Here is a 20,951-nt window from a genome sequence, read left to right as displayed (position 1 = left end):
ACAGCTGGGCGTCAATGATAGGTGTTGGGTTATTTAAGGGTGTGGGGGAGGCTGTGTGTTACAGCTGGGCGTCAATGATAGGTGTTGTGTTATTGTAGGATGTGGTCGAGGCTTTGTGTTACAGCTGAGCGTCAATGATAGGTGTTGTGTTATTGTAGGGTGTTAAAGTTAGGTGTGGTAGATAGATATTGTGTTAATGAATGTGTAGGGTATAGTACTATGCTTCTGGTGTGTGTTGGTGGGGGTGTAATGTCATAGTTTGCTTTGAAAAAAGTTGTGTAACAATGAGGTGTGAAGGAGAAGTGAAATGTTACAACGTAGATGCTGTTTTACAATTAGGTGCGTGAGATATGTGTTTTGTTACAGTAGGACGTTACTCGATGGAGATAATGTCAAGCAGAAATTTCATCCTTTCTGTGAGCTGAAGTATATCATTTACTTGTCGACTGCCTTACTTTTTGCGCAATATGTTCAAGTATAGTTCACAACTGCTTATTTGTATCGTATTCATTCTTCGAACAGAAAGCTCTCAGCTTTCAATAAGATAAAACAGTATACAAATTTAAGTTAGTTTTGAAAGAAATGTTTCTCTGGAAGTAGCATTCAAAATTGTTCCCCTGAATGGTAATACTAGAAGAACAGTGAACGTGTTCCAATCAGAGTGTTCCCCCGATTGATCATACTAAGAAGAACAGTGAACGTGTTCCAATGAGAGTGTTCCCCCGATTGATCATACTAAGAAGAACAGTATGATAGTACTAAAAGAATTATAGTAAAACGTATCCGAATAAGATTGTTACCCTGACTAATAGTACTAAAAATGGCTGTAAAACGTGTTGATGAGTAGCTGAGTATCTCAAAATAGGCAGAGTACATGTGTTTTTGACACTGAACTAAGTTATACTAATTTCATCGATTAGTATGTTCTTTCTTTAAAACTTTTAATTATTTTTACTTACATACATCATGTTGTAGCTCATACCATTCGTAACAGGCATGGAAAATTGTGAAAATATTGGTCCAGAATTTCCAGTCGATTGGATAGAGAGGGCAGAAGTCGAACTGATCAGGTCTGAAAAAGAAGACAAGTATGTCACTTCCTTGAAATTGACATGCGATGTAATTATCATATCCAAGTTGGGACGAAGATGAACATTTATCAGATATATCTGTCTTTCTAATTAATTTGACAAAAAAAGTTTTCCAATTCTTCGTTTGGTCTCTCCGTTCTAATGCAAAAAGTTTTTTGATTGACATTTACAGTTTGCACACAAGTACCTACATAATGTTTCTCCTTCATATAGAAACAAGTAGAATATATCGATGAGCGATTAATAAATATATTGCTACTGAATGTCTCACCTAATTGAGGGCTAAGAGGCTGCGTAGTTGTTGTAGTCGGCGTCGTTGTTGTGGTAGTCGGCGTCGTTGTAGTTGTAGTCGGAGTCGTTGTAGTTGTAGTCGGCGTCGTTGTTGTTGTAGTCGGCGTCGTTGTAGTTGTAGTCGGAGTCGTTGTAGTTGTAGTCGGCGTCGTTGTTGTTGTAGTCGGCGTCGTTGTTGTTGTAGTCGGCGTCGTTGTTGTTGTAGTCGGCGCCGTTGTAGTTGTAGTCGGCGTCGTTGTAGTTGTAGTCGGCGCCGTTGTTGTTGTAGTCGGCGCCGTTGTTGTTGTAGTCGGCGCCGTTGTTGTTGTAGTCGGCGTCGTTGTAGTTGTAGTCGGCGCCGTTGTTGTTGTAGTCGGCATCGTTGTGGTAGTTGAAGTCACGGTTGTTGCTAAAACATCAAGCAAGATGATTTTGACTCAACATTAAACATTTCAAATCATATGAATATTATAAATATTTGAAAAAATGAAAAATATTAACAGGTATTAAAATATAAGCACTAACGCTTTCATCGCTGAATATTAATGATACTTAATAAATTGTCTATATATATTATCTATGAGATGAAGGCGCAAATTCTTAATTTGAAGCGTTGTTTGAAGTTATTTAGATATATTTCGTATAACACTGTGAATACAACCTTTATATATAATGACGAATAAGCAAAGAATAAAGTTGACTTTTTATGATTAAAAAAAAAAAATTTGCAGTGCATATACGTATGATCATTGCAATTAGTTATCCGTGTGTATCCGCATGCCTTCATCTTAATACGTTTCTGTCTAAATTCGAACTTATTTTAGCTGTAACATTTGGTGTGAGCACACACTTTGTCATTGGTTTTATCTTGTGTGTTCATCTTGATATTAATTGAGTTAAATAATTAAGATAGTTATCTGGAAAATCTTTTATGCCATGTCTATGGTAAAATATGTATTTTGTGTATCGCATTGAACAAGTTAAAGACTATCCTTGTACAGAATGTGACAGTGAATATTCCTTACCGTTCAATATGGCTGTAGTAGATACAACTGTTGTAGTGCCCACGGGAGTTGTAGTCGGAGCAGAAGTTGTGGTATCTATAAGATATAATTTATACCACAGATGTAACTGTTACTACAAGATACACACATAGCATGCCGAATTCATTTTAGGATTCCTTAGAACAGAATTAATTTCCGATAGATCGTATTTCAAGTTATTCGTCAGCGTGTGACCATACGGGCGCAAGAAATACTACTGATTGTCAAATCGCATTACATAAAAACATACACAAATATCTAATCAGTAATTACATAAACAACACAACTTCTTAACATAAAATTGAAATATTTTGCAACGTTTCCATGTAATAATAAATATTATTGTACCATCATCGTAATACAATACTAGATTATGCTGAAAGAGTTGTGGTAAGTACAAACGTCTTGTCATAGTTGTTAACATTTAAGATGCGGTGATAAGTTACCTGTAACAGTTGTCGCACCTGTGGTTGTTGTATCTGCAGAAGTTGTCACACCTGTGGTAACAGTTGTCGCACCTGTGGTTGTTGTATCTGCAGAAGTTGTCACACCTGTGGTAACAGTTGTCGAATCGGTGGTTGTTGTATCTGCAGAAGTTGTCACACCTGTGATAACAGTTGTCGCACCTGTGGTTGTTGTATCTGCAGAAGTTGTCACACCTGTGGTAACAGTTGTCGAATCGGTGGTTGTTGTATCTGCAGAAGTTGTCGTGTTAGCAGCCACAGTGGTTGTTTCTAAAACGATAGAAAATTAATATGGAAATGATTACATGTTTGCTAAGGTAATAACCAAATATAACTGGATAAGGGAATGCTATTATTTATATGGTAACTGTCAAATTATTTGAAGCATTAATATTCCTGCTCTTTTGCGTATAGTGATATTATTTGACCCTAACCAAAGAATACTAAAAACACAATCATGGCGGGGTTTTTCATCATGCATGTGCCTAGTTTGATGAAAATAATAACTGAAATATCTAGGTTTATGTATCCATATGGTTGGGTGACTTTTGGTAACAAGTAACGGTGAAGTACACTTTACAACCCCGAAACAGGAGTGTACACGTCCTTGCATAATAGTTTGATATTTTTTTTAGAAATAAAATCAATGCACTTGTAGTACCCGATGTACATAGTTTGATAAAACCTCAAATGTGAATAAGTAAGGATGTCATGACCTTGGTCTTCGGACCTTAAACCTAAATTCATGAAAAAATATTATTAAATGTTATTGATGATTTTTGTTTGAATTTTATCACAATTCCAGCAGAAATGAAGTCGATTTGTTGACCAGCTTGATAACAGATACGTATTACACACATCACCTGAGGCTGGTTTTCATTTTGTCCTTGTAAAGTTATAACATTTATTCCTACCAATATGCATATTTCACTTTAAAATTGCATAGCTTACAAGTGGTTGTTGCAATAGGAATCATGGTTACTTTACATCAGAGGCAGCTGTAATAACCTCAGCGGTTGCAGTACTTGTAACATCTGTAGTAACATTAGAGTTCCTGTACTTGTGACATTTGTAGTAACATTAAAATTTGTTGTACCTGTGACATTTGTAGTAACATCTGATGTTGTTGTACCTGTGACATTTGTAGTAACATCTGATGTTGTTGTAGCTGCGGCTGTTGTAGTAAAATCAGTTGTTTCAAATATGTTAGTGAATCATATTGTACCTATATGAATAATGTAGACTTGATATCAATCATACATCATGTATATGATGCATCATATTTGAGAGCACAATATTATATATATATTGTTTTAAGCTACAGTGGACTAACACAGTCACTACATAATACGATCACTGAAAAGGAAAAGCAACATCTCATTAGAAAAGGATATGATTATCAAAACATGACCATACTTAAAGGGAACAAAATATAGACCTACATCTAAATGGGACATTAAGCATGCTCAAAATATATGTAGACGTTGTTTCAGAAGTGATATGTTCTACTGCAGATTAGCATCTACTTACAATTACCTATCAACCTGAAACTGAACTTATTAAGTGAAGATTGATCATGACTTGATATCACCAACAATATCACAAATGCCAAACATTTACATGACTGTAAACCCGTAACTTACGATCTGCTATAGTTGTAGACGTTAAGGTAGAGGTTGTGCTAACAATGTCTGTTGTGGTTATACCAGATGTTGTAGTAGCTGCGTCAGTTGTAGTGACATCTGATGTTGTAGTAGCTGCGTCAGTTGTAGTGACATCTGATGTTGTAGTAGCTGCGTCAGTTGTAGTAACATTTGAGGTTGTAGTAGCTGCGGCAGTTGTAGTAAAATCAGATGTAGTAGCTGCTGTAGTTGTAGTAACATCTGATATTGTAGTAACTGCAGCAGTTGTAGTAACATCTGATGTTGTAGTAGCTGCGTCAGTTGTAGTAACATCTGAGGTTGTAGTAACTGCAGCAGTTGTAGTAACATCTGAGGTTGTAGTAACTGCGTCAGTTGTAGTAACATTAGAGGTTGTAGTAGCTTCAGCAGTTGTAGTAACATCTGAGGTTGTTGTAGCTTCGGCTGTTGTAGAAAAATCAGTTGTAGTAGGTGCGGTAGTCGTGGTATCTGCGATAGTGGATGTTTCTATAAATAAAATTTACTTTAAGGGTAAATAAAATCCTACCTTCAAGGTATCTTCAGGTAATTGTACAGAAATTATCACAGGAATGGCGATAAAATGTTCAGATTACGAACAAAGTTAACAAGTCGTTTCAAATATGTTAGAGAATCATATGCTACCTATATGAATAATGCAGACTTGATATCAAACATACATCATGTATATGATGCATCATATTTGAGAGCACAATATTATATATATATTGTTTTAAGCTACAGTAGACTAACACAGTCACTACATAATACGATCACTGAAAAGGAAAAGCAACATCTCATTAGAAAAGGATATGATTATCAAAACATGACCATACTTAAAGGGAACAAAATATAGACCTACATCTAAATGGGACATTAAGCATGCTCAAAATATATGTAGACGTTGTTTCAGAAGTGATATGTTCTACTGCAGATTAGCATCTACTTACAATTACCTATCAACCTGAAACTGAACTTATGAAGTGAAGATTGATCATGACTGGATATCACCAACGATATCACAAATGCCAAACATTTACATGACTGTAAACCCGTAACTTACGATTTGCTATAGTTGTAGACGTTAAGGTAGAGGTTGTGCTAACAATGTCTGTTGTGGTTATACCAGATGTTGTAGTAGCTGCGTCAGTTGTAGTAACATCTGATGTTGTAGTAGCTGCGTCAGTTGTAGTGACATTTGATGTTGTAGTAGCTGCGGCAGTTGTAGTAAAATCAGATGTAGTAGCTGCTGTAGTTGTAGTAACATCTGATGTTGTAGTAGCTGCGTCAGTTGTAGTCACATTTGAGGTTGTAGTAGCTGCGGCCGATGTAGTGACATCTGATGTTGTAGTAGCTGCGTCAGTTGTAGTGACATCTGATGTTGTAGTAGCTGCGTCAGTTGTAGTAACATTTGAGGTTGTAGTAGCTGCGGTAGTTGTAGTAAAATCAGATGTAGTAGCTGCTGTAGTTGTAGTAACATCTGATGTTGTAGTAGCTGCGTCAGTTGTAGTCACATTTGAGGTTGTAGTAGCTGCGGCCGATGTAGTGACATCTGATGTTGTAGTAGCTGCGTCAGTTGTAGTGACATCTGAGGTTGTAGTAACTGCGTCAGTTGTGGTAACATTAGAGGTTGTAGTAGCTTCAGCAGTTGTAGTAACATCTGAGGTTGTTGTAGCTTCGGCTGTTGTAGAAAAATCAGTTGTAGTAGGTGCGGTAGTCGTGGTATCTGCGATAGTGGATGTTTCTATAAATAAAATTTACTTTAAGGGTAAATAAAATCCTACCTTCAAGGTATCTTCAGGTAATTGTACAGAAATTATCACAGGAATGGCGATAAAATGTTCAGATTACGAACAAAGGTAACACGTCGTTTCAAATATGTTAGAGAATCATATTGTACCTATATGAATAATGTAGACTTGATATCAATCATACATCATGTATATGATGCATCATATTTGAGAGCACAATATTATATATATATTGTTTTAAGCTACAGTGGACTAACACAGTCACTACATAATACGATCACTGAAAAGGAAAAGCAACATCTCATTAGAAAAGGATATGATTATCAAAACATGACCATACTTAAAGGGAACAAAATATAGACCTACATCTAAATGGGACATTAAGCATGCTCAAAATATATGTAGACGTTGTTTCAGAAGTGATATGTTCTACTGCAGATTAGCATCTACTTACAATTACCTATCAACCTGAAACTGAACTTATGAAGTGAAGATTGATCATGACTGGATATCACCAACGATATCACAAATGCCAAACATTTACATGACTGTAAACCCGTAACTTACGATTTGCTATAGTTGTAGACGTTAAGGTAGAGGTTGTGCTAACAATGTCTGTTGTGGTTATATCAGATGTTGTAGTAGCTGCGTCAGTTGTAGTGACATCTGATGTTGTAGTAGCTGCGTCAGTTGTAGTAACATCTGATGTTGTAGTAGCTGCGTCAGTTGTAGTGACATTTGATGTTGTAGTAGCTGCGGCAGTTGTAGTAAAATCAGATGTAGTAGCTGCTGTAGTTGTAGTAACATCTGATGTTGTAGTAGCTGCGTCAGTTGTAGTCACATTTGAGGTTGTAGTAGCTGCGGCCGATGTAGTGACATCTGATGTTGTAGTAGCTGCGTCAGTTGTAGTGACATCTGATGTTGTAGTAGCTGCGTCAGTTGTAGTAACATTTGAGGTTGTAGTAGCTGCGGTAGTTGTAGTAAAATCAGATGTAGTAGCTGCTGTAGTTGTAGTAACATCTGATGTTGTAGTAGCTGCGTCAGTTGTAGTCACATTTGAGGTTGTAGTAGCTGCGGCCGATGTAGTGACATCTGATGTTGTAGTAGCTGCGTCAGTTGTAGTGACATCTGAGGTTGTAGTAACTGCGTCAGTTGTGGTAACATTAGAGGTTGTAGTAGCTTCAGCAGGTGTAGTAACATCTGAGGTTGTTGTAGCTTCGGCTGTTGTAGAAAAATCAGTTGTAGTAGGTGCGGTAGTCGTGGTATCTGCGATAGTGGATGTTTCTATAAATAAAATTTACTTTAAGGGTAAATAAAATCCTACCTTCAAGGTATCTTCAGGTAATTGTACAGAAATTATCACAGGAATGGCGATAAAATGTTCAGATTACGAACAAAGGTAACACGTCGTTTCAAATATGTTAGAGAATCATATTGTACCTATATGAATAATGTAGACTTGATATCAATCATACATCATGTATATGATGCATCATATTTGAGAGCACAATATTATATATATATTGTTTTAAGCTACAGTGGACTAACACAGTCACTACATAATACGATCACTGAAAAGGAAAAGCAACATCTCATTAGAAAAGGATATGATTATCAAAACATGACCATACTTAAAGGGAACAAAATATAGACCTACATCTAAATGGGACATTAAGCATGCTCAAAATATATGTAGACGTTGTTTCAGAAGTGATATGTTCTACTGCAGATTAGCATCTACTTACAATTACCTATCAACCTGAAACTGAACTTATGAAGTGAAGATTGATCATGACTGGATATCACCAACGATATCACAAATGCCAAACATTTACATGACTGTAAACCCGTAACTTACGATTTGCTATAGTTGTAGACGTTAAGGTAGAGGTTGTGCTAACAATGTCTGTTGTGGTTATATCAGATGTTGTAGTAGCTGCGTCAGTTGTAGTGACATCTGATGTTGTAGTAGCTGCGTCAGTTGTAGTGACATCTGATGTTGTAGTAGCTGCGTCAGTTGTAGTAACATTTGAGGTTGTAGTAGCTGCGGCAGTTGTAGTAAAATCAGATGTAGTAGCTGCTGTAGTTGTAGTAACATCTGATGTTGTAGTAGCTGAGTCAGTTGTAGTCACATTTGAGGTTGTAGTAGCTGCGGCCGATGTAGTAACATCTGATGTTGTAGTAGCTGCGGCAGTTGTAGTAACATCTGAGGTTGTAGTAACTGCGTCAGTTGTAGTAACATTAGAGGTTGTAGTAGCTTCAGCAGTTGTAGTAACATCTGAGGTTGTTGTAGCTTCGGCTGTTGTAGAAAAATCAGTTGTAGTAGGTGCGGTAGTCGTGGTATCTGCGATAGTGGATGTTTCTATAAATAAAATTTACTTTAAGAGTAAATAAAATCCTACCTTCAAGGTATCTTCAGGTAATTGTACAGAAATTATCACAGGAACGGCGATAAAATGTTCAGATTACGAACAAAGGTAACACGTCCTTTCAAATATGTTAGAGAATCATATTGTACCTATATGAATAATGCAGACTTGATATCAATCATACATCATGTATATGATGCATCATATTTGAGAGCACAATATTATATATATATTGTTTTAAGCTACAGTAGACTAACACAGTCACTACATAATACGATCACTGAAAAGGAAAAGCAACATCTCATTAGAAAAGGATATGATTATCAAAACATGACCATACTTAAAGGGAACAAAATATAGACCTACATCTAAATGGGACATTAAGCATGCTCAAAATATATATAGACGTTGTTTCAGAAGTGATATGTTCTACTGCAGATTAGCATCTACTTACAATTACCTATCAACCTGAAACTGAACTTATTAAGTGAAGATTGATCATGACTGGATATCACCAACGATATCACAAATGCCAAACATTTTCATGACTGTAAACCCGTAACTTACGATCTGCTATAGTTGTAGACGTTAAGGTAGAGGTTGTGCTAACAATGTCTGTTGTGGTTATACCAGATGTTGTAGTAGCTGCGTCAGTTGTAGTGACATCTGATGTTGTAGTAGCTGCGTCAGTTGTAGTGACATCTAATGTTGTAGTAGCTGCGTCAGTTGTAGTAACATTAGAGGTTGTAGTAGCTGCGGCAGTTGTAGTAAAATCAGATGTAGTAGTTGCTGTAGTTGTAGTAACATCTGATGTTGTAGTAGCTGCGTCAGTTGTAGTCACATTTGAGGTTGTAGTAGGTGCGGCCGATGTAGTGACATCTGATGTTGTAGTAGCTGCGTCAGTTGTAGTGACATCTGATGTTGTAGTAGCTGCGTCAGTTGTAGTAACATTTGGGGTTGTAGTAGCTGCGGCAGTTGTAGTAAAATCAGATGTAGTAGCTGCTGTAGTTGTAGTAACATCTGATGTTGTAGTAGCTGTGTCAGTTGTAGTCACGTTTGAGGTTGTAGTAGGTGCGGCCGATGTAGTAACATCTGATGTTGTAGTAGCCGCGGCAGTTGTAGTAACATCTGAGGTTGTAGTAACTGCAGCAGTTGTAGTAACATCTGAGGTTGTAGTAGCTGCGTCAGTTGTAGTGACATCTGATGTTGTAGTAGCTGCGTCAGTTGTAGTAACATTTGGGGTTGTAGTAGCTGCGGCAGTTGTAGTAAAATCAGATGTAGTAGCTGCTGTAGTTGTAGTAACATCTGATGTTGTAGTAGCTGTGTCAGTTGTAGTCACGTTTGAGGTTGTAGTAGGTGCGGCCGATGTAGTAACATCTGATGTTGTAGTAGCCGCGGCAGTTGTAGTAACATCTGAGGTTGTAGTAACTGCAGCAGTTGTAGTAACATCTGAGGTTGTAGTAGCTGCGTCAGTTGTAGTAACATCTGAAGTTGTAGTAGCTGCGGCCGATGTAGTAACATCTGATGTTGTAGTAGCTGCGGCAGTTGTAGTAACATCTGAGGTTGTAGTAACTGCAGCAGTTGTAGTAACATCTGATGTTGTAGTAGCTGCGGCAGTTGTAGTAACATCTGAGGTTGTAGTAACTGCAGCAGTTGTAGTAACATCTGATGTTGTAGTAGCTGCGGCAGTTGTAGTAACATCTGAGGTTGTAGTAACTGCAGCAGTTGTAGTAACATCTGAGGTTGTAGTAGCTGCGTCAGTTGTAGTAACATCTGAAGTTGTAGTAGCTGCGGCAGTTGTAGTAACATTAGAGGTTGTAGTAGCTTCAGCAGTTGTAGTAACATCTGAGGTTGTTGTAGCTTCGGCTGTTGTAGAAAAATCAGTTGTAGTAGGTGCGGTAGTCGTGGTATCTGCGATAGTGGATGTTTCTATAAATAAAATTTACTTTAAGGGTCAATAAAATCCTACCTTCAAGGTATCTTCAGGTAATTGTACAGAAATTATCACAGGAATGGCGATAAAATGTTCAGATTACGAACAAAGGTAACACGTCCTTTCAAATATGTTAGAGAATCATATGCTACCTATATGAATAATGTAGACTTGATATCAATCATACATCATGTATATGATTCATCATATTTGAGAGCACAATATCATATATATATATTGTTTTAAGCTACAGTGGACTAACACAGTCACTACATAATACGATCACTGAAAAGGAAAAGCAACATCTCATTAGAAAAGGATATGATTATCAAAACATGACCATACTTAAAGGGAACAAAATATGGACCTACATCTAAATGGGACATTAAGCATGCTCAAAATATATGTAGACGTTGTTTCAGAAGTGATATGTTCTACTGCAGATTAGCATCTACTTACAATTACCTATCAACCTGAAACTGAACTTATGAAGTGAAGATTGATCATGACTTGATATCACCAACGATATCACAAATGTCAAACATTTACATGACTGTAAACCCGTAACTTACGATTTGCTATAGTTGTAGACGTTAAGGTAGAGGTTATGCTAACAATGTCTGTTGTGGTTATACCAGATGTTGTAGTAGCTGCGTCAGTTGTAGTAACATCTGAGGTTGAAGTAGCTGCGGCAGTTGTAGTAACATTAGAGGTTGAAGTAGCTGCGGCAGTTGTAGTAAAATCAGATGTAGTAGCTGCTGTAGTTGTAGTAACATCTGATGTTGTAGTAGCTGTGTCAGTTGTAGTCACATCTGAGGTTGTAGTAACTGCGGGAGTTCTAGTAATATCTGAAGTTGTAGTAGCTGCGTCAGTTGTAGTAACATTAGAGGTTGTAGTAGCTGCGGCAGTTGTAGTAAAATCAGATGTAGTAGCTGCTGTAGTTGTAGTAACATCTGATGTTGTAGTAGCTGTGTCAGTTGTAGTCACATCTGAAGCTGTAGTAGCTGCGTCAGCTGTAGTAACATCTGAAGTTGTAGTAGCTGCATCAGTTGTAGTAACATCTGAGGTTGTAGTAGTCGCCGCAGTTGTAGTAACATCTGATGTAGTAATAGCTGCGGCCGATGTAGTAACATCTGAAGTTGTAGTAGCTGCGGCAGTTGTAGTAACATCTGAAGTTGTAGTAGCTGCGTCAGTTGTAGTAACATTAGAGGTTGTAGTAGCTTCAGCAGTTTTAGTAACATCTGAGGTTGTTGTAGCTACGGCTGTTGTAGAAAAATCAGTTGTAGTAGGTGCGGTAGTCGTGGTATCTGCGATAGTGGATGTTTCTATAAATAAAATTTACTTTAAGGGGCAATGACACACTCGTGGTGGTAGTACCTTAAAAAGAAACGACGTTAAGATATTTTTCAATGTGTTTGATGAGAGTGGTACTATTTCATAACTTCACTAGATTAATTAATTGAAGGATTCCAATGGTTTGTGTCAGATAGAATATTTGTTGTTGATGAGTAATCTGTGTTCATTAGTAAAAAAAAACATAATTATTGTGCGAAAACTTTGATATCGCGATCAGACTTGTGGCAAAAGGATCTTAGACGCTTCCTCTTAATCTGGAATTATTTGTACAGTGATTGAATGCTAACAATATGTAATATTTTTAAAAAATGTTTTCATTAGTCAAAAGATGTTCCTCTGGCACTTTCTGACTGTCTGAAAACATTTGAAATATATGTGAATCTTTATATATAAAGCAGTAACTCTCTAATTAATTAATTCTTTAATGGAAAATCGATTTGGTTATACTTGTTTATATATGGAAATAAGCGAGAAGTGGAGTTTTGTTGTGTTTATGTTAAATCTATCGAAAATCGATAAGCAGGGCGCTGTGAAAGCCCTACGGCTAAAAAATGTCTTAAAAAAAAAAAAAATACACACCGAAATCAAACCAGATAGCAAACACGAATGTTCGCTGAAAAAAAAACCCAGAAAGAAACATGAACTAATATGAGGTAGTTGCGTTTAAATAACGTTTGTTTGAAATCCTTTCCACTTTCTGTCTGGGATGTATCCGAAAGAAAACACCGACATGTCAACACAGTTTTTGTTTTCTAGAAACTAGAGCAAACAATGGACAAAGGAAACATTTAGATGGTGACTCATTTTAAAGTACGAGGAGAATAAGACCAGGTGTTCCTGATGATTAAGTTTCTTTTTCTTTATTGGCGACATTTGCTATGTAAATCTAGTATCTAGTAATGTCACGTTTCCAAATGGGAATGTATACAACAACAAAGCTAACGAGCATTAAACACGTTCAACTCCATATCGCAGATTGAAAAAATCCAAAACATCGAAATTATAATTACGACCGTAATCTCCATCAGCGTTCAAATCTTAAAACCCCGTGTTATGATTTTGTTTGCTTGTAGCCGACATCTCGAATGAAAATCATGATATCGGGAACAATCCATGGAATATTAATTAACTGCGACATGCAATTATTTATTGACTTATTTCTTACCGTAAATAGAAAATAAATAAAAATAGGGAATTCAAAAGCTTATAATACAACTTGCTGGAGAGCTGTCTCCGTTGGTTTCGTTGCAGGTAAAGATCAAGGTAAGAGGCTTATGTACAGAAGAGTCCTGAATTGTTATTGATTCAGTGATATTTCACGATACATTGTAGTGTTGGTTGTTGGAGTGTTTAGTGTTCTGTTCATGTGGTTGACACTGAGGCTTTCAATAGTAGGTTCGGTTAATTGTAGTCTGTTCTGCTTTATTTTAGTTTGGGCATGTGCTGTAGTTGTAATTGTTCTGTAGTTATTGTTGGTGCTGTGGCTGTGACTGATTCAGTAGCTATTGTTGGTGCTGTGGCTGTTACTGATTCATTAGTTATTGTTGGTGCAGTGTCTGTGGCGTATTCATTAGTTACTGTTGGTGCAGTGTCTGTGGCGTATCCATTAGTTACTGTTGGTGCTGTTGCTGTGACTGATTCATTAGTTATTGTTGGTGCTGTGGCTGTGACTGATTCATTAGTTATTGTTGGTGCAGTGTCTGTGGCGTATTCATTAGTTATTGTTGGTGCTGTGGCTGTGACTGATTCATAAGTTATTGTTGGTGCTGTGGCTGTGACTGATTCATAAGTTATTGTTGGTGCTGTGGCTGTGACTGATTCATAAGTTATTGTTGGTGCTGTGGCTGTGACTGATTCATAAGTTATTGTTGGTGCTGTGGCTGTGACTGATTCATAAGTTATTGTTGGTGCTGTGTTTGTGTTATTGTTGGTGCTGTGGCTATGACTGATTCATAAGTTACTATTGGTGCTGTGGCTGTGTTATTGTTGGTGCTGTGGCTGTGACTGATTCATAAGTTATTGTTGGTGCTGTCGCTGTGACTGATTCATTAGTTATTGTTGGTGCTGTGGCTGTGACTGATTCATAAGTTATTGTTGGTGCTGTCGCTGTGACTGATTCATTAGTTATTGTTGGTGCTGTGGCTGTGACTGATTCATTAGTTATTGTTGGTGCTGTTTTTGTGTTATTGTTGGTGCTGTGGCTGTGACTGATTCATAAGTTACTGTTGGTGCTGTGGCTGTGACTGATTAATAAGTTATTGTTGGTGCTGTGACTGATTCATTAGTTATTGTTGGTGCTGCATAATAATACCTGCAGTAATTGTTGCTATGGACTCTATAGTTGTTACTGTTTCAGTAATTGTGGCTTGTTCAGGTGTTGTAGTTGGTTCAACTGATGTTGTAATTACTACAGTATTTGTAGTTAGTTCAACAGTTGCAGTTCCTACAGAAGTTGTTTTAATAGACGTAGTCTGTGGTTCTGAAGTAGTTGTCGCTTCAGTAGTGGATATTGGGCCAGCAGTTGTTGTGCCTACATTAGCTGTATTTTGTTCAGCACTTATGTAGAGGCTACAGAATTTGTAGTTGGTTCAACAGTTTAGGTAGTGACTAAACTAGTTGTTGTTGGTTCAGTCGTTGATGTAGCGACTGCAGTAGTTGTTGGTTCAGAAACAACAAAAATAACAAAACATTGTATAAATACAAAGAATAAACAAATAATTGACCACCATGTAGGTTGATCTGTTTTCGTAACATATGTGAATACCGATATTTTGTGTAGTCAGATATAATAAGGGGAGATAAAGCACTAATTACTGAACTAAACTGAGACATGAAGTTTAAATCTATGCATGACGATCAGCCGAATAATATGGACTCCTTATGTTCCTAGCTCCAAAAATGTCTTACCTGGTTTAGTTGTTGTTGTAGCTACTGTAGTAGTTGTCGCTTGGGGTGTGGTTGTTGTTTGAGCAGTTGATGTTGTTAATACGGTTGTTATGGTCGGTTCGGCAGTTGATGTAGTGGCTACAGTAGTTGTTGTTGGTTCTGCAGTTGTTGTAGTTGCTACTGTTATGGTGGTTGGTTCAGCAGTTGTTGTTGTGAGTACGGTAGTTGTGATTGGTTCAGCAGTTGTTGAAGTGGCCTCAGTAGTAGTTGTTGGATCAGCAGTTGTTGTAGATGGTTCAGTAGTTGTTGTTTGTTCAGCAGTTGTTGTAGTGGCCTCAGTAGTAGTTGTTGGGTCAGCAGTTGTTGTAGATGGTTCAGTAGTTGTTGTTTGTTCAGCAGTTGTTGTAGTGGCCTCAGTAGTAGTTGTTGGGTCAGCAGTTGTTGTAGATGGTTCAGTAGTTGTTGTTTGTTCAGCAGTTGTTGTAGTGGCCTCAGTAGTAGTTGTTGGGTCAGCAGTTGTTGTAGATGGTTCAGTAGTTGTTATTTGTTCAGCAGTTGTTGTAGTGGCCTCAGTAGTAGTTGTTGGATCAGCAGTTGTTGTAGAGGGTTCAGTAGTTGTTGGTTGGTCAGCAGTTGTTGTAGGGGCTTCAGTAGTTGTTGTTGGTTCGGCAGCTGTTGTAGTGACTACAGTAGTTGTTGTTTGTTCAGCAATTGTTGTATTAGCTTCAGTAGTAGTTGTTGGATCAACAGTTGTTGTAGTTGCTACAGTAGTTGTTGTTGGGTCTACAGTTGATGTAGTGCCTAAAGCGAAAGTTGTTAATGATGTAAATAACAAACATACATAGAAAGGAAAATTATAAAAAATAAATAATCGCTACGTGAACGGGTCTGCCTTTGTAAAAAATCTTAATCTAAATCTATGCCTTTCGAACAGCCGAATGATATCGACTTCTTATGTTCATAGCTGAAAAATATGTCTATTACCTGATTCAGTTGTTGTTGTTGTCACTACTGTAGTAGTTGTTGGTTCAGCAGTTGTTGTAGTGGCTACAGTAGTTGTTGTTGGTTCTGCAGTTGTTGTAGTGGCTACAGTAGTTGTTGTTGGTTCAGCAGTTGTTGTAGTGACTACAGTAGTTGTTGTTTGTTCAGCAATTGTTGTATTAGCTTCAGTAGTAGTTGTTGGATCAACAGTTGTTGTAGTTGCTACAGTAGTTGTTGTTGGGTCTACAGTTGATGTAGTGCCTAAAGCGAAAGTTGTTAATGATGTAAATAACAAACATACATAGAAAGGAAAATTATAAAAAATAAATAATCGCTACGTGAACGGGTCTGCCTTTGTAAAAAATCTTAATCTAAATCTATGCATTTCGAACAGCCGAATAATATCGACTTCTTATATTCATAGCTGAAAAATATGTCTATTACCTGATTCAGTTGTTGTTATTGTCACTACTGTAGTAGTTGTTGGTTCAGCAGTTGTTGTAGTGGCTACAGTAGTTGTTGTTGGTTCAGCAGTTGTTGTAGTGACTACAGTAGTTGTTGTTTGTTCAGCAATTGTTGTATTAGCTTCAGTAGTAGTTGTTGGATCAACAGTTGTTGTAGTTGCTACAGTAGTTGTTGGGTCTACAGTTGATGTAGTGCCTAAAGTGAAAGTTGTTAATGATGTAAATAACAAACATAAAAAGAAAGGAAAATTATGAAAAAATAAATAATCGCTACGTGAACGGGTCTGCCTTTGTAAAAAATCTTAATCTAAATCTATGCATTTCGAACAGCCGAATGATACCGACTTCTTATGTTCATAGTTGAAAAAAATATGTCTATTACCTGATTCAGTTGTAGTTGTTGTCACTACTGTAGTAGTTGTTGGTTCAGCAGTAGTTGTAGTGGCTAGAGTAGTTGTTGTTGGTTCAGCAGTTGTTGTAGTGGCTTCAGTAGTAGTGGTTGGTTCAGCAGTTGTTGTAGTGGCTTCTGTAGTAGTGGTTGGTTCAGCAGTTGTTGTAGTGGGTACAGTAGTTGTGGTTGGTTCAGCTGTTGTTGTAGTTGCTTCTGTAGTTGTTGTAGTGGCTATAGCGAAAGTTGTTGATGATGTAAATAACAAACATACATATCAAGGAAAACTATCAAAAAATAATTAATCGTCACGTGAACGGGTCTGCCTTTGTAATATATCTGAATTACCGATATTTTGTGTAATCAGATATAATCAGGGGAGACAAAGCACTAACTATGGATGTCTGCCTGATAAGACATATTGTCTCAATCTATGCCTACTGAACAGCCGAATCAAAATGGAGGTCTTATGTTCCTAGCTGAAAAAGTCTATTACCTGATTCAGTTGTTGTTGTTGTCGCTACTGTTGTAAATGTCGCTTCTGAAGTAGTTGTTCGTTCAGCAGTTGTTGTAGTGGCTACAGTAGTTGTGGTTGGTTCAGCAGTTGTTGTAGTGGCTACCGTTGTTGTTGTTGGTTCTGTAGTTGTTGTAGTGGCTTCAGTAGTTGTGGTTGGTTGAGCAGTTGTTGTAGTGGCTACCGTAGTTGTTGTTGGTTCTGTAGTTGTTGTAGTGGCTTCAGTAGTTGTTCCTGTTTCTGTAGTTGTTGTAGTGGCAACCGTAGTTGTTGTTGGCTCTGCAGTTGTTGTTGTTGCTACAGTAGTTGTTGTTGGTTCAGCAGTTGTTGTAGTGGCTACAGTAGTTGTTGTTGGATCAGCAGTTGTTGTAGTGGTTTCAGTAGTAGTTGTTGGTTCGGCAGTTGATGTAGTGGCTTCAGTAGTTGTGGTTGCTTCAGAAGTTGTTGTAGTGGCTTCTGTAGTTGTTGTTGATTCTGTAGTTGTTGTAGTGGCTAGAGCGAAAGTTGTGGATGATGTAAATAACAAACATACATATCAAGCAAAACTATCAAAAAGTAATTAATCGTCAAGTGAACGGGTCTGTCTTTGTAATATATCTGAATTACCGATATTTTGTGTAATCAGATATAATCAGGGGAGACAAAGCACTAACTCTGGATATCTGCTTGATAAGACATAGTGTCTCAATCTATGCCTAATGAATAGCGGAATAAGATGGAGGTCTTATGTTCCTAGCTGAAAAAAGTCTATTACCTGATTCAGTTGTTGTTGTTGTCGGTAATGTTGTAGATGTCGCTTCTGAAGTAGTTGTTGGTTCAGCAGTTGTTGTAGTGGGTACAGTAGTAGTGGTTGGTTCAGCAGTTGTTGTAGTGGCTACAGTAGTTGTGGTTGGTTCAGCAGTTGTTGTAGTGGCTTCTGTAGTTGTTGTTGGAACTGTAGTAGTTGTAGTGGGTACAGTAGTTGTTGTTGGATCAGCAGTTGATGTAGTGGCTTCAGTAGTTGTTGTTGGTTCAGCAGTTGTTGTAGTGGCTTCTGTAGTTGTTGTAGTGGCTAAAGCGAAAGTTGTTGATGATGTAAATAACAAACATACATATCAAGCAAAACTATCAAAAAATAATTAATCGTCACGTGTACGGGTCTGTCTTTGTAATATATCTGAATTACCGATATTTCGTTTAATCAGATATATTCAGGGGAGACAAAGCACCAACTATGGATGTCTGCTTGATAAGACATAGTGTCTCAATCTACGCCTAATGAACAGCCGAATAATATGGAGGTCTGATGTTCCTAGCTGAAAAAAGTCTATAACCTGATTTAGTTATTGTTGTTGTCGGTACTGTTGTAGATGTCGCTTCTGAAGTAGTTGTTGGTTCAGCAGTTGTTGTAGTGGCTACAGTATTTGTGGTTGGTTGAGCAGTTGTTGTAGTGGCTACCGTAGTTGTTTTTGGTTCTGTAGTTGTTGTATTGGCTACAGTAGTTGTGGTTGGTTCAGCAGTTGTTGTAGTGGCTTCTGTAGTTGTTGTTGGAACTATAATTGTTGGAGTGGCTACAGTAGTTGTTGTTGGATCGGCAGTTGTTGTAGTGGCTTCAGTAGTTGTTGTTGGATCAGCAGCTGTTGTAGTGGCTTCAGTAGTTGTGGTTGGTTCATCAGATGTTGTAATGGCTTCAGTAGTTGTTGTTGGTTCTACAATTGTTGTAGTTGCTACAGTCGTTGTTGTTGGTTCAGGAGTTGTTGTAGTGGCTAAAGTAGTTGTTGTTGGATCAGCAGTTGTTGTAGTGGCTTCAGTAGTAGTTGTTGGTTCTGCAGTTGATGTAGTGGCTTCAGTAGTTGTGGTTGGATCAGCAGTTGTTGTAGTGGCTACCGTAGTTGCCATTGGTTCTTTTGTTGTTGTAGTGGCTTCAGTAGTTGTGGTTGGTTCTGTAGTTGTTGTAGTGGCTTCAGTAGTTGTGGTGGGTTCAGCAGTTGTTGTAGTGGCTTCTGTAGTTGTGGTTGGTACTGTAGTTGTTGATGATGTAAATAACAAACATACATATCAAGAAAAGCTATCAAAAATAATTAATCGTCACGTGAACGGGTCTGTCTTTGTAATATATCTGAATTACCGACATTTTGTGTAATCAGATATATTCAGGGGAGACAAAGCACTAACTATGGATGTCTGCATGATAAGACATAGTGTCTCAATCTATGCCTAATGACCAGCCGAATAATATGGAGGTCTTATGTTCCTAGCTGAAAAAGTCAATTACCTGGTTCAGTTGTTGTTGTTGTCGCTACTGTTGTAGATGTCGCTTCGGAAGTAGTTGTTGGTTCTGCAGTTGTTGTAGTGGCTACCGAAGTTGTTGTTGGTTCTGTAGTTGTTGTAGTGGCTACAGTAGTTGTTGTTGGTTCAGCAGTTGTTGTAGTGGATACAGTAGTAGTGGTTGGTTCAGCAGTTGTTGTAGTGGGTACCGTAGTAGTGGTTGGTTCAGCAGTTGTTGTAGTGGGTACAGTAGTTGTGGTTGGTTCAGCAGTTGTTGTAGTGGGTACAATAGTAGTGGTTGGTTCAGCAGTTGTTGTAGTGGCTACAGTAGTAGTGGTTGGTTCAGCAGTTGTTGTAGTGGGTACAGTAGTAATGGTTGGTTCAGCAGTTGTTGTAGTGGGTACAGTAGTTGTGGTTGGTTGAGCAGTTGTTGTAGTTGCTTCTGTAGTTGTTGTAGTGGCTAAAGCGAAAGTTGTTGATGATGTAAATAACATACATACATATCAAGCAAAACCATCAAAAAATAATTACTCGTCACGTGAACGGGTCTGTCTTTGTAATATATCTGAATTACCGATATTTTGTGTAATCAGATATATTCAGGGGAGACAAAGCACTAACTATGGATGTCTGCATGATAAGACATAGTTTCTCAATCTATGCCTAATGAACAGCCGAATAATATGGAGGTCTGATGTTCCTAGCTGAAAAAAAATGTATTACCTGATTCAGTTGTTGTTGTTGTCAGTACTGTTGTAGATGTCGCTTCTGAAGTAGTTGTTGGCTTAGCAGTTGTTGTAGTGGGTACAGCAGTAGTGGTTGGTTCAGCAGTTGTTGTAGTGGCTACAGTAGTTGTGGTTGATTCAGCAGTTGTTGTAGTGGCTTCTGTACTTGTTGTTGGAACTGTAGTTGTTGTGGCTACAGTAGTTGTTGGATCAGCAGTTGTTGTAGTGGGTACAGCAGTAGTGGTTGGTTCAGCAGTTGTTGTAGTGGCTACAGTAGTTGTGGTTGATTCAGCAGTTGTTGTAGTGGCTTCTGTACTTGTTGTTGGAACTGTAGTTGTTGTTGTGGCTACAGTAGTTGTTGGATCAGCAGTTGTTGTAGTGGCTACAGTAGTTGTTGTTGGTTCTGTAGTTGTTTTAGTGTGTACAGTAGTAGTGGTTGGTTCAGCAGTTGTTGTAGTAGGTACAGTAGTAGTGGTTGGTTCAGCAGTTGTTGTAGTGGGTACAGTAGTAGCGGTTGGTTCAGCAGTTGTTGTAGTGGGTACAGTACTGGTGGTTGGTTCAACAGTTGTTGTAGTGGGTACAGTAGTTGTTGTTGGTTCAGCAGTTGTTGTAGTGGGTACAGTAGTTGTGGTTGGTTCAGTAGTTGTTGTAGTGGGTACAGTAGTAGTGGTTGGTTCAGCAGTTGTTGTAGTGGGTACAGTAGTAGTGGTTGGTTCAGCATTTGTTGTAGTGGGTACAGTAGTAGTGGTTGGTTCAGCAGTTGTTGTAGTGGCTACAGTAGTTGTGGTTGGTTCAGCAGTTGTTGTAGTGG

The 20,951-nt window shown here is 38.0% G+C and overlaps 1 protein-coding gene across 1 annotated transcript in view; it reads right to left on the bottom strand.

Moving 5' to 3' along the window:
* LOC132556765 (mucin-2-like) overlaps positions 1–20,951 on the bottom strand; it is an 82,672-nt gene that overhangs the window by 48,086 nt on the left and 13,635 nt on the right. Inside the window, exons 7-12 of the mRNA XM_060221207.1 lie at positions 20,177–20,600; positions 16,649–16,860; positions 9,277–10,506; positions 5,653–5,808; positions 1,363–1,770; positions 960–1,072 (exon numbers count right to left, since the gene is read on the bottom strand). Coding sequence (XP_060077190.1) covers positions 960–1,072; positions 1,363–1,770; positions 5,653–5,808; positions 9,277–10,506; positions 16,649–16,860; positions 20,177–20,600 — 2,543 coding nt within the window. The remainder of the gene's footprint in view (positions 1–959; positions 1,073–1,362; positions 1,771–5,652; positions 5,809–9,276; positions 10,507–16,648; positions 16,861–20,176; positions 20,601–20,951) is intronic.

The sequence above is a fragment of the Ylistrum balloti genome, unplaced genomic scaffold (assembly GCF_031769215.1).
Source record: "Ylistrum balloti isolate Yb309-2 unplaced genomic scaffold, AGI_CSIRO_Ybal_v1 Utg370590, whole genome shotgun sequence".
NCBI classification, from domain to species: Eukaryota; Metazoa; Mollusca; class Bivalvia; order Pectinida; family Pectinidae; genus Ylistrum; species Ylistrum balloti.
This window is presented reverse-complemented; position numbering and strand designations above follow the sequence as displayed.